The following is a 23955-nucleotide window of genomic DNA, read 5'->3' as shown; positions in this document are numbered from 1 at the left end:
TTATGACACATGAAAAGAAACTTTAAATATACTGATATTTTAAAGCAAGTATTTACATATGTTCCACAGCAATATTGCCAAAACTTATATTTGTGCCTTAAAATTTACTTAATTTGCCAATGTAAAAAAAATTTCTGAGCACCGAATTTTACTTTCAAACATTTTTTTCAGCAGTGGGAATGCAAATCAGTATTATCAGTTTAATAATAAGTGGCATGCTAGAAATATTGGGGAACTTTCATATAACGGAAATTTGATAGATTTTGTACTTTCAAAAGAAAATAGTTTCTGTATATCGAATAAAATTTCTTTTCACTGATCAAAAAATTTCGCATAAAAATTATTTATACTTATCTATTATAAAGCGACCATTGATTAATTTCTGAAAAAGGGGTATAAATTAAATTTTATAAATAAATTAACATTTTTAAAAGTCTTACTGCAGTTTTTATGAAAAAGCAACAAAATCTTGCTAAAGAGCCATATGTTATTCTTAGCTTTTGTTCTAGGAATTCTTTTTCCAACTTAGAAGAGATTTTTACTTCAGAAGCTCGATTGCATTTAAAAACATTTTTAAAAAAATGATTTTCCGAATATAATTTATAATTATCGTTATAAATTCATGAATTTTACGAATTCTAAGTACTTTTTTCAGGCTTATTTAAACGACTAATTAGCTTAATACTATATAATCCTTTATTAGGGAGAAAATTATATTTTTATTTCCTGCAATTTTCAAATTAAAATACCAATTTAATCATTTAGTTGAAATTTTCAAACCATACACACCTTTTCCCTCATCATAGTCTCCTCCTGGTGCAGTCCACTGCAGTACAGCTGTCCTGTTATCATGATTTATGGACGCAATTCTCAGATCAGCCACTCTATTGGGTGGGAGTGTATCCAATTTAGGTATTGTATCACTCACGTAGAAAAATCCAATGGTTTTGCTTTGGACTAGTTTGCCCCCTTGATTTCGTTTTTCTGAAATATTGACATTTATTTAGTACTTTAAAAGTAGAAGGGTCAGTAAATAAAGTAATTGAGAATTATTTTGATATATTCTATTTTATGCTATCCTGTACCATCAGAAAGAAATACCAATTATCCAAGAGTCCTAGCGCTTCTGAAGGCGCGTGTGGAAATACAGTTCAATTAAACGAAATGAATTTAGCGTATCCAGATTCGCCCCGGCATCCATCCTTTTTACTTTCTTGTATGCGAAGTGCATAAAGAAAACGTATATTAATCTATTGAAGATCTGAAATCTGGATTTTGACGAATCTTCGCGTTTCAGACTTCATGAGCGCGAAAAACGCATTTTTAGAATTATACTTATTTGTCTGCCTATAAAGCTTACAAATTAATCTTACAAATAGATAAAAGGGCTTACAAATGTTTTGAAATAGATGGATGAAATGCGGTATGTTGCCCTTTCACCAAATTTGTAGATTTCCATTGAATTCCGAATGTCTGTTGGAAAATATCTGTCTGTTTGTCTTTCTCTGTGTGATTAAGATGACTTAAAAACGATTTGAGTTAGATGGATGAATGGAATGGTATATGGTCTTTACACCAAATTCGGAACGAAATTCATTCATAGAAATTCTGTCTATTCGGCTGGCAGAGTACAGATGAAGGCGTTAACTATAAAATGCAAAGAACTAGTTGGATACAATTTGATACACAGTTTTAGCATCTAGATTGTAGATTCATATCAAAATTTGAATCAGGCATTGACCGTCCATTGATCTGTATATTCTCATGCATGTAAACGTCAGGATTTAGATAAATAAAAATTGATATGTGATACTGTTACGAAAATTGTAGTTTTGTGTCAAATTTTCGTATCAGTCGTCCGGCAAAATTGCTTCCTAAATGCATACTTAAATTTCTTCACTATACTACGAAGCACAGAATGCTAGTGTGCAAGACTCTGAAAATAAAAATCTGAACATAGGATATTCATGGCCTTGTCGGACACCCCCGGTTTTTGTGCTAGAGGGAGGAGGATAACACTTTTAATAAGGTTTAGTTTATTTTAGTTATATTAACGTCCCGTTGTAAAGCAACACTAGGGCTATTTTGGTACGGACCTCGCAATTTTGAACCGAGGTCACATGACCAGGACGGCACCTGAGCTGGCACCCCTCTCACCACACCACATCACACCAGCGGGAGGACGTTTGCCATGACGGATTTAAAGTGCAACAGACCCCCTTACACGACGGATCTTCGGTGGAATCGGGTCTCGAACCTGAAACCGTACGGCTCACAAGCCGAGACCTTACCACCAGGCCACCGAGGCCTCCACTTTTAATAAGGAGTATGCAAGAATGTTTTGGCAAGACTTCGGTATTATTAAGCTTATCTAATAAAGGCAAATGTTTATCTGCTGTTGGTGCTTTACTTAAAAACCGTTGTTCTCTAAGGCTCTTCAATATTGAAGCGATGTAATTCAAAAGGCGAGTATGTACATCAATTAGCAAATTCACTGAAATTTTAGTTAGGAATTTAATTAATTAAAATTGAGACAAAATTTTATCATTTTTCGTTGATAAGTGTGGAAATATTATCATACAAATATGGTTTTTATATTATCTTAAAATTAAAGATAATGTATCGTTTTAATGATATCAATCAAAATATGCCATTTTTTCCTGAATTATGACATTTTTTGATTGAAACCTTTATGCATTATTTTTCAAAAATGCTTTTCATCGTTGCAATTAAATTTAAACCGTTTTTATTAATTATTGAATGACTATTCATAAAGCGTCATTTAGTAATTTATGATTAAAATCCGCCAATGGATATCGTGAATTGATTTTAGAAAAATTCCATAAGCAGTATTTCATTTTTTAGTGTATTTTTTAATTTTGGGATAGCGATTTTTTTTTCATCTGAAAAAGCTATACAATTTTAAAAAATAGTTTAAAAAAACAGACAGATTAAAGACACAGCAGCATTTACTGTTTTATTGTTTCTAGAAATATATCATCGTTTGTTTTAATTCTATTGTTAAAAGCTGAAAAATAAAAAAATTGATGTCTTTTAAAAAAATTTTTGACAGTTTGTCATAAATTTTTACTATCTTATTTTATTTCATCAAGTTTTTTGTAAAAGGTATTAATAATTGTCAAATAATATATCTGATATGCTGAGTTATTATTCTTTAATTTTTTGTTAGTATATTTCAATCTATTGAACATGCATTAGTTGTGCTCATACAAAAAAAAAAAAAAAAAAAAAAAAAGATATGCATAATTATTTTAATGTTCGAATCAACAGCACATTCTATATGAGCGATAAGAAAGTGAAGTTACTGCATTAGATATCGTGCAGTTAAGGCTGTTTACATTTGGATATAAGTATGACATCATTTGAGTTACCTTACATCTGTTCTTTTTATTGTGCCCATGATTCCATTAAGAAAGTTCGTGCTGACAATAAACATAACAGGTGTAAAGCTACTAAAATAATACAGCTTACATGTCTATCGCAATTTGATGTTTAAAAATATTTTGTTGAGGGAACGACGAAAATAAGTTTTAGCTAATTTTAATCGTGAAAATAATTTTGCTTGAATTAAACACATCCAATAAGCCAGTCAACCAGTTGCTTATTATATTATAGGTGTCGATTTATCTCTTTTATTTGAAATATAAATTAAGAATTGCTATCGCTCAGTCCCGAAATGGTGATGAATTTTAGCCTTTTACATGTCATTTTTGATGCATCAGTACTTTCATATTTCGGAGAAAAAAACAATAATAATTATTTTTTAATTATACCAGCCTACCCGTTTGTGAAAACGATAACTGAGAAAAAAAATCCATCGGCTATATGCTGAAATGTATCAACAATAGCAAAAAAAAAAAAAAAAAAAAAAAAAAAAAAATTGGAGGAAGAAACATTTGAAAAATGGTCAGATTTTACTTTAAAACTTTATTTTCTAGGAATTTATTGAATTTAAATTAGGATATTTAGCATAATCTTAATGTCATTTACAATTGTTACTAGTGGTAAATTTTTGACTTGGTAACAACTATCTAGGGTGTTGCCGTAAGGGTATGGTTGTGGGCAGACCGATTAAAAAGATGTAATTATCCTAGTTATAAAATAAATTTGTAAAGAATATAACTTTTATGGATCAGAAAATATTAGGAGAGTTTTAACCATTTGCCGAGGATAAATGATGAGGTATCTGTCTATTTCAATGCATTCATTTATTTATTACAGTGTTTATAAACTTAGAGCACGTGCTTAAATTATAATGTATGCAAACATGGGCCTCGGCAATCACGATCATAATCAAGAGTAACAATAATAACGATAATAATCAAGATCATAATAAACAGATAAAAACACAAATCTTCTCACAAATTTCTAAAATGAAAAATTAACCTAGAATAAATTGTTAACGTGATATTGAGTTAAAAATGCTTCGAAATGCAATATCAAATTGACCTGTTTATTAAAAATGGAGCCTCATTGTGAACATTGTTTATGACCATAAAATGTCTAAATCAGTCACTAGTTCTTCTCTATCACTACTAATAATAAAGGTGAATGCGTGTGTGAGTTGGTTCTTTACAGCCCAGAGCGTTTGATTTACAGCTATCAAATTGACACATGTATACTTTGGAGGTTGGGATTATGCACGTTGCAGAGATTTTTAAACTTTTAATTAATTAAAAATTAAAGCTGAAATTTGGCGTTTTCCTGCGATAAGCTCCTAAAATATTATTGTACAATATTAGTTATATATAATTTGAACTTCAACTTCATACCGTTTTAAACCGTTGTTTCTAATATTTAATCTAAAGACCGTTTTAATCAAACATTTATTCGCGCGATTTCCCCCGTTGTTGAGAGCTAAAGAAGGACTGTTTAAAATCTGTGTATACGAAATGAATTAAAAAAGTGAAATTACAATATGAAGTTACAAGATAGATGAACAGGATATTTACATCTTTAATAGAACTATAATATTACGGAACTATTCAATTAGAAGGTTCATGTACACAAAAACAGATTATGTATAAAGCAATTAAAATAACACTTGGTGCTAGGCAATTTGACGGAACTATGGACATGAAGTTATAAAAAACAATTTATCTTAGATGAAATGTAATCGATATTCCCTGCGAATAGCTGGGACCAGTAATTAAAAATGTATATCACGACTGTGATAAAAATATTATACGACAAAGATTCAATATCATTTATACTGGGGATTGTGTATTTATTTAACTTTGTTCATCATTTTATGAAAAAATCTTCTCTAGACACATTACATGAAGACGCAGCATCGTTCATAATTCTAATGTAATATATAATACATTACTTAATATTTTGTGTACGAAAGAGAAGAATATTAAACATACCTCCTACGAAAAAACTGTCAGCATTGTTCACCAAATGTTCTGCTGATGCGGTCACAATATAAATTCCTTTTTCAGAAAATTTTGTGAAATATCTACTGTAAATTCCATCACCAGCTTTTGTATCAGGATCTGGAATAAAACATGAAGCGACTATTGTTACTTTATTGATCTATTTCTAAAGAATTCGAGAAATAACGATTTAATTACGATAAAGTTGCGCGAATGTACAGCAGATTCTCAGTAATCCGACCTTATATTAATCCGGCGTTTTCAGAACATACGAGTGACTTTTCTATTAAAATGAGTTTTCTTAAATGAATCTCTTACTAATTAAGCACTTCCGTTAATTCAGCTGTTTTTTGTTTCATATCTGTCAAATTACTGAGAATATATTATATTTCGAATTACATTGTGAAGATTCACCTAAACGCTCAATGAATGATTTTGTATAAGGTCGATTCATATGTAAGCGAGTATTTTGATTCATATTGAGTAACACTGCCATTGAGATTCTGCAGTCCCTTTTTTACTAACTTCAGCGTGCTAAAGATAGGCTGCATATAATTAGCAATGAATAATTTTGTTGATCACTTAATATAAAAGTATATAACAAAACGTTAATAAAGAAATTATTATAAGTTTAATTTTAAAATTTGTAACTATATAAAGATAAATAGAAATAGATAATTAGCAAATAAACATATATATTTAATTGGTAAATCAATAGCAATATATAATTTAATGAAGCTGTTTCAAACAAAAATATACGGGAAAGAAAATATGTATGTTTTAAAAATTTACTACCTCCATTTCCATTGTCCCGTAGCTCTAGTAGAGCTGGAGACGTTAATCCAGGACCAGAAATCTGCGCTGTTACATTAAACTTGTGTTTAGAAGATCCTACTATTTCAATATAAATAGTGAGAGCGTTTCTTGGTACTTTTATCTAAAGAGAGAAAAAAAAGAATTAAAAAAAGTGAATAATATTTAAATTGTACATTAATAAATATCTATTTAAAACTGGAAATCTAACTGAGTAAAATAGCGATGCATGAATAATTCATTAATTACTTCCTAGAGAATCTGAATGTTTTGACAAAAGAAGATAAATTCTCAGTTTGAAAAGGAAAAAAAGAATATTTAATAAAATCGATTAACAGAATTTTTAAGAGTAAGTTATTGGTCCAAATATTTATATTCAATTGTTTTGCCCTTACTCAAAGAACGAAAATTTTGAAATGGTTGTCACTGGTGATTTGAAAATCGAAATTCTGTCTACTCGGACGTCATTTTCAATTACTTAATTATTCTAGAAAATTACGTAAATATCATTTAATGTTTATAGCTGAAATGCACTCTATCAATTTGTTTCTGATAGTTATTGATTCCATGCAACTGAAAAAGTGAATAGTGTTGACTTGATAAAAACTCTTGTGATGGCTTAGAATTAAATATCTTTATTATTAAGAAATGTACAGGGTGCCCTAAAAAGCAATAAGTTCCTTAAATATTACAAATTGACATAAATTTCCAACTGCAAATTTTTATCAAAATAGAGTGACAAATTTTATGAAAATACTTTGGTTTCCGTAGGTATTTTTGATTTAAAAAATTAAGCTTTATACTACTCCCATAATGTAAATAAACCAATTACTAAAATACTCCCCTTACTTTCTTCTATGCGCACATTCTATGTTTTCACTCTTCTGTCTATGAAATCTGAAAGAGATATGCTTATTTCTAAATTTAGTGGAACTTAACCATAATGGAGATGAAAGTATTTATTTCAAAAATGCAACTTTATTCAATAGCGAAAATTGTTTCATACAAATAATTATGTAGTTGTGCATTGTTCAATCAATATAACTTGAAAGAAATTCGATTCTCGCGAATTTTGGTAACTTTGATCGATCGACAGTTGCAAATTCGACTTGATAAAGAAAGGAAGATTGAACATTAAATTTATCTGAAAGAAGTAGTGCAACAGTAAAATATTTCCTTGCAGGCAATAATAATGTGCAAAAAATTTAAATTACCTAAAAATAACATATTTCATTAGCGAAAAAATTTTTCAAATTGGGATTATTTATACGACTTGTGATCGGAATACAGCTATACGTGTATACAAGTATAGGTGTCGAAAATGCTCATTTTGAAAAAGTTTCTAAAAATTTCAATTAATGTATATGAAATTTAATAAGAGGTAATACATGCAATATAATTGTTTGATTCTACTCTTTTAATAACCTATTGTAATGTTATATTATCCCTGAATTTACAGCCAATTATTCGTTTAAACGCTAGTAAAACGTATGAAAGCGTGGTCACATGTCAATAAATTTGCTTTTTATCTTTGCAAATTTTATAAAATCTTGAAACTTTGGGCATTCATAGATTAATGTAAAAAAATATTTTACCAACTGACAATTTTAAATTATGGAGACTGTATAAAAAAGTATTTTTTAAATCTTTTTATTGTCAACTTCCATAGAATTCAAAATGTATTCATAGAGTTGCTTATCTTATTAAGAGAAAGATTGTAATGGAAAGTATTAGTATAGGTGCAATATTTAAGGAAACGTACATTTGTTCCACTTTTTTGGCATATCCAAAATAACTCTAAGCCACTGTTACTATCATAACTTTTTAGACGTAAAAAATACATATAAATAAAGAGATGTTCGGATAAAATATAGCATCCCGTTCAATCATTTATTAAAGAATTTAAATCTTATTTTTTTTAAATAGAGCATTAGAAGGAGAAACAATTTCATAGAGTGCATACATAAATCAAATGATAACTTTTTAAATTTATTATTTAACAAAAATGATCTATTAAATTTGAACTTTTCGAAAGTAAATTAAGTCATAGTCATAAGTTGAGTTAAAGTCATAGACTAATATTAAAATCTTTACTTGAAATTATGTTTATGATATTATAGTATGATGTGCATGGTATTTATTTGCAATTGTCTAATTTTGCTGCAATTTTTTTAAATGATTCAAGCGTTTTGGTTTTGTAAAGCAAGTTACTGATTCTGTTACTTGCTCGGTTAATAGAGACCTCGATTGATTGAGACTCGAATAATCAAGGCTTTACTGTATCTAATTAATTTTATCTTTATTGTACCATTCAAATTTTTTCTTACTCTTGGCTGATCCGAGCTGAATAATGAAATCGTAAGAATAAGTCCATAAGTAATACTATGTATTAACTTTTTAACGGGCGTCTTTATTAACCATAGAGATTTTATAAAATAATTTGCTCAGATAACTAATTTTTGTTATTACCTGATGATTCAGTAAAAAAATGTTTTCAAAATATATATTTCCCTCACTCAGTGCGGCTAATCTACAGTAATCGTTGTTTTCATACAAATGATTTGAATTTGCTCATATCACTATTGAAGTATTAAATGACTGAACTGTGCTTTTTTCCTGAATAATTTCTTGAATTTCAAAAAGCTTATCTTCCGATACTGGTTTTTTTACAAACCCTCGCATCGTGAAAATTGACTCAAGCATAAACTTTGACGTTGTTTTGTGAAAATTTCGATAACTTTATAGAAGAAAAAGAAAAATGGGCAAAATTTTCCTGTCACTGGCTCGGTTAGCAGAAACTTTGGTAGCTAGAAGGCCGGATAATCGATGCTCTTCTTTACTTAAATTATTTGTAATTATGGAACCATTTCGTTTTTTTCTTTCCCGTAAAAAAAGCACGCAAAATATTGTCATTGTAAAAAAAAAAAAAAAAAATCGCGATTTTGAAGAATTTTCACATTTTATTTCGAAAAACACATTTTTGGAATTATAACTGTCTCATCTATAACTGTATGAACACGATAACTCAAAAACTCTAAGTATATCACTATAATTGTATAATTGTAAACTCTAATCTCTGTATAATTGTAACTCTAAGTATAACACTATATTTGTAAATTTCTGTCAAATTTTGAAATACATTCAGAGGAAATCCGTCTGTCCAATTGTTAGTAGCTATCTGTTTCATTGCACTCTAAGAAGTAAAGAACTAGATAAATGGAATTTGGTACATAGTTTTAGTATTTAAACTGTGGATTCTTATCAAATTGTGAACCAAATCTCTCAAATGGTTGGCCGTCCGTCGACCTGTACATTCGCATACATGTAAACACAATAACTTAAATAAGTGAATGAGATCAGGTATGTTATCTTGTGACTACAATTGTAGTTCGAAGTCAGTTTTTGATTTCAATTAATAGAAAAAAAAAGGTATTTAAAACACTTATAAACTTCACTGGTACTAGTATATTAACCGCATTTAATCGTCAAGGATTGCACACGAGATTCAAGAAAAATGCTAGATTCAAGCCATATTTTGTAACTATTGTTCGCCAATGTCATGTAAGGCATTTACGGCTTTACCCAAGGGTCACAATTTTTTGCGGGGAAGGAGAGGGGAATGACACTTTTATTGGAAAGTTTTGGGGAAACCAGTACCACTGGTTTTGATTTATTTATAGAAGTCTAAAACTGAATAAAATAATTTAAACTAAGAGCAGAAATACTCACTTACCACATATTCACTCAACCATCCTTTTAATGTAAAAGAATCTTTCGATGGTGATGAAAGAAGCATTGCGATTGAAGAACAATGTAGAGGTGTTGGGGATTCAGAATATGAAAATGGATATTCCCATATTTTCTTCTCCTAAAAAAATTCAAATGTTTTAACTAGCTGTCAAACAAGCTTTCCGTGAATCTCACAATTCCTGCAAAATTGCATTTGTTAATTGATAATGCTACTAAAAATAATCAACGCGTTCGCACAGAATTTGTTTTTACCTGTTCAACATATATTTAGCAGCAAAGACTTGAATGCAGAATCACATAAAGGCATATATCATTTTTTAATAAAAATGATGGCGTTGTTGACGTTTTTACCATTTACATGCAAAGTTAAGTGCTTTAATTGGCTATGTATAAGACTCATAAAATTTTTATAAATTTCCTAATTACAGTCGTTTTCTTTGGAATAGATTGCAGTAAAGCCAAATTTTTGCGCCAATAAATGTCACCAAACATATTTTTCCAGTTGATTTAAACAGCCGTAGATGGAACTCACATAGAAAGAAATTGATATTTAAAACTATAGAATATCATAAGCCATTCTATTAATTACGGACCATCTGCAATGATAGCATCTGCATAGACATAAAGCCTGCACTCATCTATTGCTGTATAAACTTCAAATATATATAGTTACAAATTATAGACTGTCTTCTAGAGAGACGGTACTCAAAAGATTTATCAAGAATATACTTGCAAATAATTTTATCAATCAATTGCACCTCATCACTGTAACAAAAACCATTTCGTTACAAATAACCCAGAAGTAATTAATTATAATAATAATAAAAAAAAAACAAGTTCTGTAAAGGTTTAAAAAAATAGATAACATTTTCTCTGAAAATTTAATTTTGATTCAGTTTTATCCGTGTATTTGAATGCCATGTAAGTCAAGTCAACCTTCTAACTCTCCGACCCGCCCTAAGGCACACGGATTTAAACCATAAAACTGAATGACCGGACCGCCGCAACAGCAATTGGCGGGAACTGTGGTTGAGTCCTAAGGGCCGTCACCGGCCACGGTACAACCCTCCCCGAAGGAAGTACGTCCCGTCATCGATGGGAGGAGCCAGATCCCCCACCTATTAGTGTACCCTCTAGGGTGGCGAGATCCAACCACCATGCCGGAAGCGTCTCATCCTCATTTCGAGGTGCCCCCCCTAGGGTCTGAATGCCATGTAAAGACACCATTAACTTTTTCCACTATTTTTTTTGCATTGCATTACATTTTAATCGCGTCATTTTAAAACAAATCCTGCAATTTTATACATTTTTCAGAAATAGCTACAGATTTTTAATTTATGTGGAGACAGATCTCTCTCTATCTCTCACACACACACACACACACACGTGGGAGCGAAAAATTTTAATAAGACCTTTCTGGAGCTGGAAAAAATGACTGACCAACGACTGACAGTTGGTAGTCAACGAATGAGGATTACCAATTGGCCTACTGTTTAGCTGTCTTCCAAGGTAGAGAAACTCGACCAATCAAATGCGGATGTGCGGGTAGATTAAAAACAATCGCGCGAAAGCCGGCATAGACATAGCAAATCAGATAGGAACAATAGAAACTTTTATACTCGGCATATCTTATCATTTCAAACAATATCAATAATATATAATACAAAATTTACATATAAGATAATAATTAACTAATTTTTTGTTAATTAATAATTAACTATTTAACTAATTGTTAATTAATAATGAACTAATTTACGAAAATTTAACAATTAGTTAGAAAAGTATGTAGTGTAAATTAATCGCCATTCTTTTATATTTGATGCTTTGCAATATATATAAGTGCGATCTACCGAAAATCTGATAACCTAGGACAGGGAAGGCGAACCTTTATGGATCAACGTGCCCTTTTTTCTAAAGAAATGTTTAATAAGATATACACGTGCCGTCAAATAATTTTGACTTGTTATTATTGAAAAAACAATAAAACTAAGTACTAACAACTCAACAGTCTATTTACAACAAAAAAATACATTTTGCATTGTATAGTAGTAAATGTTTTAGTTGTACGTGCAATTCAAACTAAAGTAACATTAGTGTGATTTCTGTTGTTTCAAATTAGATGACAAATAACTTATATTGGGATTGTAAGATGTTACTTTTAGCAGAATGCTTGCTGAATTGGGAATCATCTGCCAAACGGTTTCTAAGCGAGTCTTTAATGTTATTCATCTCTGAAAATAATGACAAGCAGGCATAGGTAGATGAAAATATGCTTAAAATAGCATGAGCCAGCTTCTTCAAACAGTTAAATGTGTCTGGAATCTAATTCCATTGCTTCCAAAATTTCGTTACTGCCATTTTTACTGATATTACTTGTTAATCTTTCTGTTTCAATCAATTCCAACTTTTCCCTTGTTTCAATACATTTTTGAATCCATATTCAACTAGACAGGAAATCAATAAGTTACATTTCAAATTGTTCAATTTCCAATCAATCGAATTGGAACAAGTTCAGTTTATCAAATGAAGTCACATCGGGGTACATAATAAACTTGAGCGTTTCCGATAATTCTTTGAACTGAGAAAATCTCGATGAAAATTCCTTGATTGAAGAATCAATTACAGAAATAAATTCTTCAAAAACTTTTTCTTCGTCTGGTTTCTCATGTACATCTAAATCTTTGATAATGTTTTTTCAAGTTTGTTAAGTACTTGTAGTTTCTTGTAATAATATCGTTTCTGAAAATATGCAGTGTAGCGTCAAAAGTGCGAATGAGATCCGTCATGGCAATAATTGTTTTATTTGTGTCTTGAAGCTTTTCGTTCAATTCATTGAAATGTTGGCACATGTCTTTAAAAAACATCAATTTTGAAACCCACATAACATCCAACAACTGTGCGTATTGTTCTATTTTCACTTAATTTTGCAGCAAAAGTCTGATTTCTTCCAAGCAGTCAACAAATCTTTGAAGTAAATTCCCGCGCTCAACCAGCGAACATATTATACATTAGTAAGCCATTATACACAGAGGTGACTTCATCCAAGAAAGCATCAAACTTTCGCTTATTTAAAGCCTGTGACGCTATGAGGTAGACTATTTTTTGGTGACTAACGCCATTACATTAACAAAAGATGTTAAACCACAGCACACAAGGCCTGTTGGTGAATAATGCAGTAGAATTAAAGAATCGAACGTCCTACGGCTGTTTGAAATAAATTAAAGAAACCATTTTCTTTGCCTACCATATTTGGAGCTCCATCAGGTGTTACAGAAACAATTCTTTTCAAATCAATTTCTTTCTCAGCAAGCGAATTTTTTAAGAGCCTTACAAATATCTGTGTCCTTTGTAGTTGTTAACAACGATGTTATCGCAATTAATTCTTCCTTAATAATGTTTCCTATACAATATCGAGTAAAAATAGCTAAACGTGCAGATGTAGTGATGTCCGTACTTTCGTCAAGACATAACGATATAAAAGGAGAGGAGTTAATGTCATTTTTTTTTTTTGTTATCTGATACATTTCCGGCCAGTTTTAAGATTCTTTCTTTTATTGTACTTCTAGACAGAGGAATATCTTAGATTCGCCGAATTATCTTATCTTTATTATCAAAATCATCGAAAAGTGAGGACGCGCATGCTAACCAGACTTCCTTCAAAAACTCTCGCTCTTTAAAAGGTTTACAGCATGACATTTGCAGCCGAGTGATTTGCAGCGCTTGTATGGCAATTTTTGCTAACATATTTATTCATAGACATCGATTATTTAATTATAGACGTTACTGTTTAATGCACTTGCAATTAATTCTTTTTGCTCTGGTTCACTTTTTTAGCAAAAGGACTTGGGATTTGTTACAAAATGCCGTTTTACAGATGATGTTCAACATACCACTGTTCCAGAACATAAAACACACACCGCTTTGTCGCCTTTACTTATCATGTCATATTTCTCGGTCCACCAAGTTTGAAATTCTCCTTTACACTTACTATCTTCCACTTTTTTTTTTCTGACCTGGCCATGTTAAAAATTATAAATCTATCTATACTTATATAAAGCTCAATGTGTGTGTGTGTGTATGTGTGTGTGTGTGTTGGCGCTCTACAGGCCAGACCGTTTGACCTACAGCTACCAAATATGGTACATGTATACCTTGGAGGTCGAGAATGTGCATCTGGGGTCCCTTTTTTGAATTTTAATTATTAATTAAAAATTAACTTTCCCGCCAAAAAATTCTTTTTATTTTCCCCGCCGCCAAATGAGTGGGGCTTCAGTTTTTTCCCCACGCTAATGAGACTAGGCTTAAGATTTTTCGGCCGATTATTTCAAACGATTCTGTTTATTTTCTTAATGTTTGATGCATTTAAAATTAAACATTGTTAATTAATCGATCTTTCAGATTCATTCTGAAGTACTTTTGAATTAAAATAAAACATAACAAAGGAAATTAAAAAATTCCTAATCTGCATAGCGTTACCCCAACTGGCATAGAAAAATTCACGCATTTGAGTTACCATAAATCGTTGAAAATTCACGCTTGCGCATTGTTTTCTGATTGTTGACAACCATTATCAACGGATGCGGACTTGATTTAAATTATTTTTAGGTTAGTTGCATGCTTTTGTAATTAAATTGCATTTATGTTAGTTATATATTTTTGTATATGCTTATGACAAATTCTTGAGATATTACATAAATTAAGAAAGATATTCTTTAGTGCCCATAAAGTTTAAACGCTCAGTGACTTTGTTTTCAGTAATCATATTATAAAAAAAATGCTTTGTTTCAGTAAAAAATATTATTATATTAATTGAAGATAAATTCTTTCCACTTTAATTTAAAGCATAAATTCTACGGGTGCTAACAGAAAATGAGAGAGATACATATTACGTTATGACTGAAGGCCTTTATAATATTATGAATGAATTATATGATAATCAAAATTTGAAGTTTTAAAATATTTGGATAAAGAAGCTATTAAAGTAGAAATTGCATAAAATATTTAATTATTAAAATTTTAACGAACATTAAGATTGGCGAACCGGCTGGTCACCAAAGGCGGCTAGTTTTTAAATAAATGCCAACCGTTTTGATCTTGGCATGCCCAAAATATTGTGTCGCGTGCCATTGGTTCGCCATCCCTGATCTAGGGACCTAGGAAATGTTTAATATATATTTAGTAATAACTGATCTTTAAGAAAATTCTTTCTGAAATTCTAAACCTATTATTAATTGGGTTTATTAATCTTTGGCAGCACGCATTTGATATACTTAAAGTTGAATCATTCTTCTTACCAAGCAATTTCTTTATATTTGTGGAAGTTAGTAAATAAAACTTCAACAGTTACACTTCATTCATTCTATATGATCATTATTTTTTTTTAAATTTCCTTATAACACATTATGCATCATTCAATGCATATTTCTTAGTAATAGATGAAGACAGAACTTACCTTTTTATCATTGAAGTTCCACAACTCGCCGCATTTAAATGTCTCATCAGTATCTGAGAGTTCAGACAAAGATGTACATTCTGAATTGCCTGATTGAATGACTGATTTGTCATTGTTTGAGCAATACATAATATAAAGCATCTTGTAGAATTTTCCGGAAGGTATTGTGAAGGAATCAACAAAATTTTGAGATATATCTAGATATTGTTTTTTGTGTACCTAAAAAATAAGCATGCAAATAACAAAAATTACAATGATGACGTTCTAAGTGATTTTGCTTTTGCCTATACAAATAAAAATTGGAATGCAATAAAAATTTGGAGCTTTGTAACTTTCGATAAATTGTAAAGGGATAAATTTAAATGCGAATATTTTTTATCAGTTTTATACTGGGTGGTTTAAAATAATAGCGAAAAAATGTCGCAACTAATCCAGAGCTTAAGAAATGTAAACTGGTGATATGAATGAGAATCTGATTTGCATATAAATTAAATAGAAATCTATTCATTTTGATCTATTAAAGACTTGTTTATCTAGATATTGTCAATGATATATTCAAATATGATATATTCAAATTGTTTCTCATTTTTCTTGTACTAGAAGTACTGGTACTATACTATATTACGTATCAATGCAATACATGAAGCATTACATGTTACTTGTGTGTAAGTACTAGAACAAATTACATCTGTTGTTTATTTCTTTATATTTTATTGGCCCATTCATTTTCATCCAATCATTCACTTTTCTCAGATTATAATATATTTGCAAAGTAAAATTTGTTGAAAGGAGTATTCAAAAATTCATTTTGTGTTTCTTCTTTTATTGAAGCATTTCTTACCATGAAATGTGTCAAAAACAGACTATCTACTCGTCGATGAGCCAATGCATTTTTATAACATGAATAAATAATATCTTGCTATAACATTTAAATTGTTATGACTAGCATATATATGAATTCTAAATATGTAAATAAATTATCATGTGTTAGAAGAAAATATAATTTCATTAATAATCAAAATACAATTACTATATATTTCAAAAGTTTATACGTTTAGAATACTATGTTTAATGTAGGACAATGTTTTCAAATATGTTGTTTGCTTATATGCTTGATACAATATATGTAGTTTTTTATTATAAGAAAAATTTGGAACTGCAAATCTTAACATTTCATATTACATACATTTATTATTATTTGTTATGCCATATTATTTCTTGAAATCAAATGAAAATAAAGAAAAATTGTTAGATGACGATGTTTTACAATAAGGTAACAAATCCAACACAAACAATTTTAGATAAATCTATTTCTAAAAACATTACAGGAAATAAATGATCTTTATGCCCAAATTTAGATACTATATTATACATATCCTGTTATGCAACGAATTAACGTTGTATTAATATTGTATATCAGTTATTACACACTTAGGTGCAATCTGCAGTTCAAAATCTAAAAAGCAGCAAATATTAAATGATTCTATTAATAAGAATCTTGATCAATACTCCATCAAAAAATATCACAAGATTGTATACAAAAATTACTTCCTACAGCTCATGAAGTTTCCAAAATAAAATAGTAAATAAAATAGAGATACTTACAACAACAATTTTGTCTTCAACTTCCATGGGATTTTTGACAACAGCAGCCAAAATCCCCAACAGTTTGCTCGCCCTGAAGACAAGCTCTTGAGGTAAAAAATATATGAGACCGTTCTGTGACCTGATGGCCTGAATTATATCAGTTGGAATTTCCTTTGTCGTCGTGTCCTCCACCAGGATTAAATGCAGTCTCACACTGGGAGAGAATTCTTTGATGCTGTTAATTAACATAGAAGGATTCTCATCAATCACAGCACTCTTCCAGGCAATCACAACAACAATTGGCGATGAAAAAGAAGAATATTGTGTTATCTAAAATCGAAAAAGAAATAGTTGTAGATGAAAATCAGAAATTTTTTATGGCAAAGGAGATTAATCTCATCACTTTGTTAAACAGAACCATCTACCAGAATTTCGTTTATTATTATTTCTGCATGAAAAGTCTTTACTTTCTCGTAGACTGTGTATTACAGAGAGGCAGCATTGTAATCAGGTCAAAATTTGATCGTCAGTTTGTGATGAATCTGCTTGCTTCAGACCATTCTGAATCCAGAGAAACGATTTTTGAAATTTATCTATCTTCTTGTTTGATGTTAACAAAATAATAGCTCAAACACAAAGCAAATGAGATCGTTGAGATGTAAAGATTATATATCAAAATATCACACGTTATTATTAAATTGTGGCTTAAATCTTTCAAATGAAAGTTTATCTGTATGCATGTGAACATGATGCCTCAATTAACGGTTTTTCTATTTGTTTGTATATGGACGAGACTATTCAAAAATACGAAAGTTAGATACATAAAGGTAAATAATCTTAACATTAAAATTGTAGATATTAAATTTTGGTATACTTGTTTATTTTTATAGTCTCTGAGATAAATCACCCAAAAATGCAAACAATTGCCAACCATCTTGGCATCTTATGCATAATGAAGAGCTTGGCAACCTTGGCGTAATCTGAAAATCACCGTGTAAATTCGGGGATTGCAAAAACAAATAAGAGAGACTAAATTTTGAATTCATTTAGTCAAAGAAAAAAAATCACTATTCACACTAAATTCTCTTCATTATATGACAAAGTTTAGTATAAAACACACAATATAGGCAAATATGAGAAATTGGTTGGAAAAATACTTCACTGGTACATACTTAATAAAGTTAATCTTTATACTTACATTTAAAGCTTTTTGAAAACCACACGAAAGACATGTGTTATTTATTATTCTAGTTACTTTTACATGACTCAATAGTTGCTGATTCAATTTCTTAGAGTTTTTTATGTCAATATCAAAAGGTGCACTTGAATCTTCCTTGTCAGAGAATGTCACCAAGGTTACTTTGGAATTTTCTGGTACCATATTCCCCAGAAATTCATACAGTACCGCTCGCATTTGTTTCATAACCTAGAACCAGATAACACCAAAAATATATATTGCATCATGAAAATATATATTGTATCATCAATATATATTGTGATTATTTTTACAAACATAAATGGTTGGCAAGTGAAAATCAAAATTAGAAGCAAAGAAGATGTTGAGGCATACAAATTGTGACACAAAAAATTAATTTTTATTCTAACGATATAAAATATGTGATATGGCCATTTAGTTAATAACGAGCCAACGATCCTGAAACAATTAAGGTTAGAAATGTAGGTCAAACGTTTCAAAATTTAGAAACACTTAAACTAAAGAATACCAAGTTGACAATGGTGTCCTCGTAAAACTCCTGATGATTTTCTAAAAACTATTTCCAAACCTCACTCTTCGATCACTTCCCAATTAGAATTTTTACATGTTTCAGTTTGCCAGCTGCAACATATTACTAAGTGAAAAACCCAGACAATGCGTGTGCTAATAAAACATATTGTTGTAAAATATATTTAAAAATTTTTTTGAAAATTATGAAAATCACAGAAAAATATTGTACGGAAATAAATTAGGTATAAGTGTAAAAACCTTTTTTCAATTATACTTTTTTCAGTTAAAATTGTGTAAAAGTGTTTTTTGTGCAGCAATATGCTCTTAAATTATTGAGGAAACATGCTAAAGTGTTTTTAATTTTTAATTAAATAACAATTTAACTAAAAATTAGAAAACCTTTCTTTGTATGGCCATTGCTAAGAAGAAGCCACAAATTTGGGTACTCCAAGTTCAATCGTTTTAAACTTCTTTTTTTTTTCTTATCATGTATATTGCAATTTAAAAATTTGGTTGCTCTAGGTCCAACCATTTCAAGAAATTTTTTTCATCACGTATGGTGCAATTTACAGATATTATGTCAGTTTTTTCTACTTACCAAGTTAATAGGAAAAAGAGAGTTACCTTGAATGGTATGAGCTCAATAGTGTTGGTCTGAATCGCGAGAGTGACATGGACAGATACTTCTTTGAAGCATTTAAACACAGGACTCTTTGGCGGATTATTGGTTTTCAGTGGCAGATTCCTGAAGCATAGAATACAATAATGAAAATCAAAACCGAAAGCAGAAAGTGCAAGGGCCTTATAACTAAAGTAACCCTACTCAGACTTATATAGAGTCCTTTCAGGTTGATGTACTTCATTGAAAAGATTTGCGTATTTCCTTTATATGGTCATAGATGAAAGAAAACAAACAAAAAAAAATCCTTTTAATATTGACCACTAGATGGCTCTTTTCACGAAATGTAGAAAGGTCACTGCAAATTATGAACGTAGAATAAATAAGTTAATACCATAAAAACATTCTTCCCCATGAGAGAAGAGTTTCTTCTCCGTTTTTTAGAGAGCAAACAACTCGATATTTCTTCTAAATTCATGTTATTGTAACTATACTGATCAAGTTGTTTTATCAAAAACTGCAGTTATTGTTTATTAGCCTGCAATGTCAATAGAGAGTAGAGACGCTTGAAAGGCCCCAAAAAGGGTTGAATAGATTGTAAAAGTTGATATTAAATTTAAGGAATGGAAATGGATTTCAGATAAAAGTATAGAGGAAGAAGTCGATATTGCTTTGAATGAAAGAATGTCTATGCTCAAGTTGTCACACATGATTTTTGTTTGGTCTACAGTATGAAAGATTTTGCAACCTATTTTAAAGTGGTATTCACGAAACCCACTTGATGTGAAAGCTACATTCTCAAGACTCAGAACAACACACTGATTTTACTTACCAGTTTCTTGCTCTTCAGGGGGGGGGGGTGCACCTCGAAATGAGGATGAGATGCTTCCGGCATGATGGAGGGATCTCGCCACACTGGAGGGTACATAAATGGGTGAGGGTCGGCTCCTCCCATCAATGACGGACATTCCTGAAGAAGGATTATACCATGGCCGTTGATGGCCCTTAGAACTAACCACAGTTCCCGCCAATGCTGTTGCGGCGGTTCGGTCATTCAGTACTTATTATCTGCGTGCCTTCGGGCGGGTCGGAGAGTCAGTGATATGACTTACAGAATAATAGTATGTTATAGTCAGAATACTCTGGCCAGAATAGTCGTTGATAGGGCCTTAGAACATTTTGTGGTCAGATGAGGAGCACTTTACCGTAGATGAAGTAGTGAATTTTCAGAACTATCGTATATGGGTGACTATGGATTCTGCCAGTATTCCAACCAAGAATAGCATGCCATGTTGCCGAAATTTCACAAAAAATACTTTATGCTGCTATCGAACGCTATAACATACTTCGAATACGTGATTGGCACAAATAGAATCACACTGAAAAGTGACGTCTTTAAATAAAGTTCTGTGTTTCAAATTTGTGCTTTTTATTCTTTACGCGTCAACTAGTGGTCGAAATTTAATTGCAGAATTTATTAATTAAAATAAGCTTATTAATTAAAATAAATATTTAATTAAATTAACAATCTTTGTTTTTGTTTGCAGATTTATTTTACTCCTGGTTCAAATATACCAAGTTTTAACAAAACAGAGCAAGCAGACTGATAACTACACAAGTCTGAGTAGGGTCACTTGAATTATAACCAACCTGTATTTCTTTATCAAAAGTCTGAGGTTTAAAGCTAAAATCATAAGCTTCAATTGCTGGTAAAAAGCACTTTATAAGCGAAATGGAATTTTAATTAATAACATTTTATTTGATAATGAATAAAATGTTTATAAAACATTTTATTTGATAATGAATATTTATAATTAACGGAAAACAGAATCCGTATGCTTTTACTTTCAACAACGGGAGCAATTCATGCTATTAAATGTTTGATGAAAAAATAAAAACGCTTCGAATTTCAGTGCGACAACGTACTCGATTGCTGAAAATTAGTTAAAAAATAATTTTTAAAAAATTGCTGAAATCCAGAAATTTGCTTACAGTTTTTAAATTTGATATTATTAATTTTTTTTTTTTTTTTTTTTTTAGTTTTAAGCTGATGTAATGTTATATTAGAAAAACATCAAAATTTCGTTGGGTTTTTAAAATTTCAAAAAAACTCCTCTCCATTGCGCGCATTCTTATCTTCCAAAGTGTATCTGTGCCAAATTTGGTAGCTGATAGTCTAATAGTCTATCATGTAGAGCGCCAAAAAGACACAGATTTATCTCAATTATTTGTAGAAATCATAGCTTAATTTTTTATCTTATTGTTTTCAGCACCAAGCATTATTGCTAATTTTTTCCCATCTCCCGAATTTAGATTAAAATGGGTTTCTTTTGTCAGCAAAAAATAGTAGTAATAAATTATCATTGTTTTTTTTAACAATTTCATCTTATATTTATTTTCTACTTTTAAATATTGAATATATTACTTAATTCATTATAATAATAATTTTGAAGAATTGTGATTAATTTCATCTTTGATTTTTATTACAATCTGTTTCCGCTTCCCTGGAACCAATATTTAAATTAATAGTAACGGAAAGTTAAATATTTTATGATCATGAGGAACAAATAACTTTGCAAAGTATCAGAACTTTAGCCCAGAATTTCGAAACAGAACTAGATCGAAACCTAACAAAAAAACCAATAATATAATTTTACCTTTAGAAAACTTAAGAAAAAAGTTATTACATAAAAAAAGTAAGATAGTAAATAGCATTCAGGAAGAAAAAATTATTGCTTTCATATACAATACTCATTCCAAATTCAACAAACTTAAATCCACACCTCATTGCACTTACATTCCATACTTAAAATCAGGAGAATTTTCTATCACAGACCAAACTGTTCTTCCTTTGCAGAGAGTATTATGAAAAGTAGGCATAGCAGGATTGTGAGGAAATGAAAATCCGTCACAGAAGTCTAACGCCTAAATAACATAAGGTAAAAAACAGGATATTAGTGTTGATTATTCAATGAATAAATCGGTAAAAAATATGTTTTCTTAAGAAAAAAAAATTCAAAATATTTTTACGAATTTTTAATATTGCTTCTCTGTGCTGTTAGTTTCATAATAAGGAAGAAAATTTTACAGGTATTTCAATGGCTACTGAATGGATGGCAGGTTAATGACTCCTTACCTTGGCGACAAACTTGTCGATCATTTGGTGATAAAAATAAATGTTTCCGAATATTCGCAAATCTTAATGATATTTCCATTAAGATTCTTCAGGTGATTATTCTAGACCATTCCAGGGCCTCTCTGAGTGTTGTATAAAAATTTATGTTCCATCATTTTTTTTTTTCAGAAACAATTTTATGTCTGAGGCAACATAAAATATAATTTTTTATGGCAATCAGAGCAATTTCCAACTGATAATATTTTAACTATTTTTAATAGTTTAAGAATCTGCTATTGGATCACTATTAGAGTGAATACATAATACAAAATAGTAGTACAAAGTTTAGTTTAAGTAGGTTAAGTACAAAGTAAGTTAAGTAGTTTAATAGTACAAAAAGTATGTCTTATTTCATCGACACATTTGAAGCTTCTCACTTTTTTTTTGTTATGGTAATATTTTTTATTCAGAAATTTGTCACGCTGTTATATTTTATAAAAACGCTATAAGTGCTTACTTTCGAAGAGTTGGCGTCAGACATTAGAGACGATTTCAATTCTGATGTTTCAAAGAAGTCGCTAGGTAAAGAGCATATTGGGAGACCCTCTTCAAATGTAGGCCTGGAATGTCAGAAATCAGATAGTTTTTAAAACGAAGCATATTTTATAAATGTATCTAATGTTTGAAAACATCATATAAAATAAATTGGTTAAAAACAAGAAAGAAAATCAAAAATTATTAATTAGGGCTTTAAGTACGCTGAGCTATTGAAAATTTTATGATACACTGGTAAAATTTTGTGGAGATGGAGGCTTTTTCGAGCTTCACGAAGAATAATTCAGTGTGGCATGGACGCAACTAGTCGGCAGATTCCACCAGAAAAAATATTCAAACATGCTGTCTATCACTGTTTATAATTCTTTATTATCTTAGGTACTATTTCTTGTACATGAATCAGAAGATATTCCAGAACCCACTCACCCATTAGGCTGGGAGTGCTAATTGCTAGTATAGATAAATTCTTTCATAATCAGTGGTGTTGCGTGACACAGAGTATTATCATCTTTTATTTACAAAATGAAATAATAAGAAAAAGTTCAGAAACACTCTCAGTTGAATGTGGCATTAATTCGAACAGTTATTTTATCTACTCACGTGCCTCTAGGCTCGATTACTTAGCACAGAGCCATTGCAGAGTCTGTTGTGGGAACTAACGCCTTTTGCAAAATTTTCATTATATATCTTAACATTATAAAGCACACATTTTTATAATTTAACTCATCTTTGAAAATTCTATGCTCACGTCAATCTCCAACTGTAATTTTGAGTCCAAACTTGATTCATTCTCGTCTGAGAATCAAAATTTTCATTCAAGAGTTTAATAAATAAGGCTAAGAAACATCCGATTATTATACCATTTTACTAGACAACAGTAAGACATTTGTTAATTAGTGCATGATTAACTCATGTCTTTTGGTACTTAAAATACACTTT

At 30.3% G+C, this 23955-nt stretch overlaps 1 protein-coding gene across 2 annotated transcripts in view; it reads right to left on the bottom strand.

Annotated features, from left to right (window-relative positions):
- Positions 1-23955, bottom strand: part of LOC129980924 (calcium-activated chloride channel regulator 1-like) — a 48677-nt gene that overhangs the window by 6420 nt on the left and 18302 nt on the right. For both annotated transcript variants that reach the window (XM_056091413.1, XM_056091412.1), the window contains exons 4-13: positions 22979-23081; positions 22144-22271; positions 19352-19472; positions 18200-18427; positions 17020-17331; positions 15415-15633; positions 9946-10080; positions 6195-6336; positions 5391-5519; positions 790-984 (exon numbers count right to left, since the gene is read on the bottom strand). In XM_056091413.1, coding sequence (XP_055947388.1) covers positions 790-984; positions 5391-5519; positions 6195-6336; positions 9946-10080; positions 15415-15633; positions 17020-17331; positions 18200-18427; positions 19352-19472; positions 22144-22271; positions 22979-23081 — 1712 coding nt within the window. The remainder of the gene's footprint in view (positions 1-789; positions 985-5390; positions 5520-6194; positions 6337-9945; positions 10081-15414; positions 15634-17019; positions 17332-18199; positions 18428-19351; positions 19473-22143; positions 22272-22978; positions 23082-23955) is intronic.

This window comes from Argiope bruennichi, chromosome 8, assembly GCF_947563725.1.
Source record: "Argiope bruennichi chromosome 8, qqArgBrue1.1, whole genome shotgun sequence".
Classification (NCBI taxonomy): domain Eukaryota; kingdom Metazoa; phylum Arthropoda; class Arachnida; order Araneae; family Araneidae; genus Argiope; species Argiope bruennichi.
Note: the sequence above shows the minus strand (reverse complement) of the source record. Positions and strands in the feature narration are given on the sequence as shown.